The sequence below is a fragment of the Anopheles ziemanni genome, chromosome 2 (assembly GCF_943734765.1).
Source record: "Anopheles ziemanni chromosome 2, idAnoZiCoDA_A2_x.2, whole genome shotgun sequence".
Lineage (NCBI taxonomy): Eukaryota > Metazoa > Arthropoda > Insecta > Diptera > Culicidae > Anopheles > Anopheles ziemanni.
In genome coordinates this window covers 49822177-49828507 of record NC_080705.1, presented here as the reverse complement: position 1 = coordinate 49828507, position 6331 = coordinate 49822177, and the positions used below count along the sequence as shown (strand labels likewise).

The window sequence follows — 6331 nt, the reverse complement described above, 5'->3', positions numbered from 1 at the left end:
GAGGAAGGTCCAGCCGAAGAACGCCATCATACATTATATTCCACAGTATTGGTCCTAAGACAGAACCCTGTGGAACCCCCGCCGTGATGCCGCGTCTCTCTACTCCCTCGTTGGTCTCATAGAGGAGGAGCCTGTTGGAGAAGTAGTCTCCGATGACTCTGTAGAGGTAGCCGGGGACTTGCAATCTCCTCAACGCCGAGGCTATCGCTTCCCAGCTGGCGCTATTAAAGGCGTTTCGTACGTCCAGAGTTATAAGCCCAAAGAAGCGTCCGCCATACCGGTACCGATTGCGGTGTGGTCTCGCCTGTTCGATGACGTAACGGATGGCGTCGATTGTGGAACGCTTTCGACGAAACCCGTACTGCAGTCCCGACAGTCCGTTCGCCCCTTCCGAATACTCCGTGAGCCTGTTGGTGATAACTCGTTCGTAGAGCTTTCCGAACGCGTCCAGCAAACATATTGGTCTATATGCGCTTGGGTCGTTCGGTGGTTTGCCTGCTTTTGGTATGAGAACCAACCTTTGCTGTTTCCAAATGTCCGGAAACCGACCCTCTTCCAGGTATTTTTGAAGCATAGCTCTCACCGCTGCCGGTTGGGATCGTACTGTCTCAGCTGCAGCAACATTTGGGATGCCGTCGAGTCCCGGCGCCTTGCGCGACACCCATCGGTCTACGATCGACAAGAGTTCCTGTTCCGTGATTGTAGGAATCTCCGCCACCTCAGCGACCGGTTCCAGTCGAGGGAGCGGCCATGTTTGCTGTTGATGATGTGGAAAGAGTGTGTCCACTATCCGGCGGAGTTTTTCGGGACACCTCTCTGGAGCAGTTCGTGGGCATCTCATCCGACGCATTACGACCTGATAGGCAGATCCCCACGGGTTTACATCGGCCTCTGCGCATAGTTCTTCGAAGCATTGTTGTCTGGTCGCCTCGATTGCTATCGCTAGCTCCTTCTTTGCTGTCCGGTATTCCACCAACCTGGGGTCCATCCGATCGAGAGTTCCAGCTCTTTTTAGTACCCTGCGAGCTCTGTTGCAACGGTCCCTTTTGTTGTCTAGGTCCTCGTTCCACCAAAAAGCCTTCCTGGGACCCCTTGCCGTAGAGCGACGTGGCATGGTCGCGTCACAGGCATTAGATACCGCTCTGGTTAATTGCTCTGCCCGCAGGTCCTGGCCGTAGATGTCCTCTGCATGTAGTGCCTCTGCAAAGACTTCCTTTTCGAAGAAGGTGGTTTTCCATGCCCTAGCTGGCAGTAGTGAGCGTTCTCTTGTTAGGTGCTGCGGTCGTCGCTGTCCATTGTTGGAAATCATTCCCACTTCGAAGAACACTGGGAAGTGGTCACTCTGCATGTGGTCGTCTCCAACTTCCCATTTTGCCCCGCGTATCATGGATGGACTGCAAAAGGTTACATCGATTACCGACTCCCCTCCGTTCCTGCTGAAGGTGGGACTAGTTCCGACATTCAGCAACAGCATCCCCGCACTCTCCATTGCCTCTTCTAGCTTTTCTCCTCTTCTATTGGTTGCTCTGCTTCCTCAGCTGGTGGACCATGCGTTGAAGTCACCCGCAACTACTACCCTGCTGCGCCCGACGACCAACGCCTCAACGTGAGCAATCAAGGCCTCATAATCCTCCGGAGAAAAACTGGGTGGTGCGTAGCAACTCACGTAGAGAGTGCCGTTTATCACTGCTGCAGCGCATCCTTGGTGTTGTGTGGATATTACTTCTTGGACTGGGTATCTTCCCAGTACGAGGATTGCAGCTCTGTCACCCACATCAACCACCCAGTTGGCATTTTCGCGCGGGACTTTGTATGGATCCGACACTAATATAACCTCACAGTTTTTCTGCAGAGCCGTCTGATAAATTAGTTGCTGGGCGGCTTGGCAATGGTTGATATTAATCTGCAGGTGTTTCATACTCGTTTTTTGTTGAAACTGGAGCGCTTAGGGCATCGAACGTGGCCGGTAACATGATCCGATCCCGACTCGACCCCGCAATCCAAGCAGCGACGCTCGCTCGAGCACTGGGCTGCTTTGTGACCCTCGTTGCCACAGATCATGCAAAGACCCGAGCGGTCCGGTCCTTCGCAGTGACGTTGGATGTGTCCACTGTGGAAGCATCTAAAGCACTTCTTGGACTCGGTGTTCTCTGCTATCGTGCAGGACGTCCATCCGATACGCAGCCTTTTCTCTAGTAAGGTGGTCGCCTCGGTTGCTGCCACCCGGATAAACGCCTTGCGAAGACCCCGGTGTACCGCTCCCAAACGAACCGCCGACGCGCTGATGTTGACGCGCTGTTGCTCTTCGAGTGCATCGCGGATCTCCTCACGCGTTGCCACCTCGTCTACGTTGCGGATTACGACCGTGACGGTTTGTCTAAGGGTGGTCACAGTCGCCTTTCCCTCAAGCGAAGCTTCCATTCTCTCCGCCAATACCGTGGAGTCCCTCGAGCTCTCCCTGGTCAGTTCCACTAGCATGTGCTCGCCCGTCCGCCGAACTCGCTTGCTGGCCTCTCCTACCTGTTTTAGCCTGGGGTCAGTGCGAAGGGCTGTTAGCACCTCCTTGTAGCTTCTTCCTTCGGCGATCTTGACCAGGATGGCATCTGGTCTAGCGTGAACGCGGGGAACCTTTATTTTCTCCCCTTTGTTTTTAGCACTTCCATTTTTTCGGTTTTCAACCAGCTGCCAGGCATGTTGGCCGCGCTTGGGGGCCGTCTGCTGCTCCGGATGCTGCTGCTGCTGGTCCGGATGCTGCTGCTGCTGCTCCGGTTGCTGCTGCTGCTGGTCCGGATGCTGCTGTTGCTGCTGCTGCTTCTGCTGCTGTCCCCTGTCGCTTTTCGGCCAAACGGGTCGAAGCTCGCATCTTCTGGTTCGTGGTACCAAGCTCACCCGCACCGACGCGCTCTGGCCCACGCTGCTACACAGGAGTCAAAAGCCGTTATTTCACCGTTACTTTACCGTTAGGTACCTCCGTATCTCGGCCTCCCGTCGTCTCGTCCCAAATCTCTACTCTCTTGTCCCAATGCGCTACTGTCACTTGCCGGTATACGTTGCTCTCGCTCTGCACCTTCTGTAGATCACTCCACCAGTGCTCACACTCACACGCACACACACACGCAAGTTCCCACTTGTTAGCTGCGGAGCATCCAAAAGCACGTCTGCTCTCGTCGACTGGCCGATCGCAACCAAGGTGGCTCAGCTTAATTAAATCACTTTTGCTGTGTATTTTCTAATACCGGAAATGCACGAACAATTCTTCGAGAGGTTCAAACACAAATAATATAAAAAACAATTAAAGACAAGCACATATATCACAGTTTTCGACACAAAACACTACCACCGAAACAAAAACACAATCACAAAAAATTTCTTACAAAAACGCACTACAGGTCAGTTCCCAAAACACACATTTCTGAACCGTCTATCACACGAAAACACACACGCGCCTCTAAAAAACACAATTAGAAAATTTCCTAAACAATCCACAGCCAATTTTGCGGAACCTTAAGCATTAGGTACGGTCGAACCTTTTCTTGAATGTGTTAGTGAATCGAGCAGAGTTCGCGAACCTTTTTCGAGCAGAAAAGGTTCACCGATTTTGGTGGATAGCACGAACCTTTGCCGCGAACCTTTTTGACGTTCCGTTCGATTTCCCCATTTGTTTACAATGCTTACTTTGATTTATTCTTACCAACTATCAATGAAACTACATCAAAGATTCGTTACGTGTGAACGCTAAAAGGTTCGAGATCTTTTTTTGGCATTCGTTTGTAATAGTGTGCGAAAGGTTCGCCATCAAAGGTTCGTCTCGTGTGACCGTACCTATTAACTTACAAAGTCTACGGCTGTCTGCTTACAGAGCCTATCGTCTACGTTTCTCTGTACTTTGATCACCATGGCAATCAGCTCGCTTGAGAAAACGAAAGGATACTTTGATAGCAAAATTCATAAAACGAGCACTCGAAAAAAGTAGTGTTTGAAATGATTGATATGTGTGATATTTTCCGGCTGATGTCCTTACTTGAACAAGGCGATGCACTTAAAATGGTGCAAAATGTACGTCTTTGTATGGTAATTCACCGGAGACTATACCTATTGCATTGTATTTTTAAATTTAACGGTTTTTAAATTAAGATGGTGAGAAGAGCACAATTGCACAGCTTCAGCCATTCAGTCCCTATGGCTTGACCATTTGATTATCAACGGGATTCAGAAAATCACAGGAGAAAATCATATTTCTTGCGTGATTCTAAAGTTGGCCACATTTTTCCTGTTATTTTGGTATTGGCCCTGTTATTTTTCTTTGGCTGAATTTGGCATTATGATAATCAGGAAATTATTCTATCCGGACAATGTAAAACACATTCCTCAGGTAAAGTCTTCAGTAATCAACAATTCTTCTGTTTGGTCCGATAAACTTTTCATTACCATTCAGCCATGAGAATGCCATACTGCAGCCAGTGAGCCATTATCATATCAGAATAACTGGGAATTTGAATTTGGCATCTCACAGTTTGATACAGGTTCAATCTTCTAACTGGGCTGAAGCTTTGAGAAACTCAATTTACCACAATTTTACTAGATTCTAATGCAAATTCTATCATCAACATGGGCCCGTGTAACCGGGCCGTTATACCTAGTATTTTTAAATTGTAATAGCTTGGGTCATTGTTTCCCAATCATCGTTTTTTAAACTACATTTCAGTTTTAACGTGTCTATACAAACTCCTAACGTAATTCTATTTTTCAGAAACCTTTCCAGCATAGTCTAACTAGAATTCCAACGAGTTGGTACATCCTGTTTAAGTTTCAGTTCCTCCATATTTAAACTTTTTTGGACTTCGTAAAGTCTTGCGTTGCCAGGCAACTTTTTTTTAAATGAGTAACCATCTGTTTTACTTCTTCTACTAAATCATTAATACTTACTTTAATGGCTTGTTTTACCACAAAATAAGTGTATGAGGGAAACATGGGAAGTGTTTCCGTTCTAAAATAGATGCGGCAAGTTTTATGTTGCGCGCGTTATCCGTTGTAATACTAATTATCTTTTCGTCAATTTCGAATTTTTTTAATGTGGTTTCAATACAGTTCGCCGAATGAGCACCGGTGTGATTGCCTTCTAAATCAGAGCAATCTACGAGGGTTGCCTTTTATGTTTCGGGAATTGGAAGAACTGTTGATGCAATCTGTTAATTAACAATTTTATCGTAAAGTTTGACATTTTTGAGGTTGTACATACTCAGAACGTTTTTACATACGAGCGCTATTTGTGTTGTTGAAAAAATGTTTAATGTTTCAATCGACACGATTCTTTTTTGAGAGATCTTCGCTTCTTCAGGTGTTGAAAAACGTTGAAATCTCAGTTTACGTACGGGAATTAAAAGAAGTCATTTGATGCTAGATCCAGGACTATATGGCGGATGACTCATCAAATCGATGTTTTGAGTACTCAAAAATGCAGTTGTTTGAGCCGATGTGTGAGAGCTCGCATTGTCGTGGTGACGGGTAATCCGTCGACAGCGGTTGAATTTCCTAATTTCTTGGAAGACAACTGGCAAACAAATTGTTGTGTACCACTCAGAATAGACTGTTCTGCGTAGTTCTAGAGGTTTGGTTGCGATACATCCAGTTTTTCCGAAAAAACATGCGACCATTTGCTTAGAAGTGCATCGTGCGTGAATAACTTTGGTTGGATTCGTCTCATCTTGAAACACCCATACAGTCGATTGCAGTTTAGTTACGGGCTCATTCGCGTAAATCCACGACTCATTCCCTGTCACGATATTAAAGACGAGTTTTGAAGCACCGCAATCGTATTTTTCGAGCATTTCTTCCGACCAATCGACACGAGTCTTTTTTTGAGAGATTGACAAATTTTGTGGAATCCAACATCAGCTATATTTTTTGACAGTTAAATGCTCCTGCAATATTAAGTATATACTGGTCCCAGTAATACCAAAGGTTGTCTCTATCTCACAAAAAGTCACATGACGATCTTGCAATATCCGTTCCCGCACAGCATCAATTGTTTTCGGAACGACAACTGATTTTGGACGACCTTCACGAAATTAATCTTGGAGTGAACTCCTACCACGTTTTTATTTTCCAAACCATCGATAAATACTGATCATTGATGGAGCTTCATCACCAAAAGTTGAATAAAGTTCATTCATGCACTACTGCTCTGTCAATTCACGTCGAAAGTTGCAAAAAATAGTCGCACGAAAATGTCCACCACCAAATTCCACAATTTGGCGGACATTGAACCTTTTTTTAACAACACAAATAGCGCTCGTATGTCAAAACGTTCTGAGCATGTATAACCTCAAAA

General features: G+C 46.4%; 1 protein-coding gene across 1 annotated transcript; it reads right to left on the bottom strand.

Moving 5' to 3' along the window:
- Nucleotides 1-1914: 1914 nt before the first annotated feature.
- On the bottom strand, nt 1915-2421 carry LOC131293767 (uncharacterized). Its single transcript, XM_058321827.1, has one exon. It carries the CDS (start codon nt 2419-2421, stop codon nt 1915-1917), a length of 507 nt encoding a protein of 168 aa, XP_058177810.1.
- Nucleotides 2422-6331: the final 3910 nt, after the last annotated feature.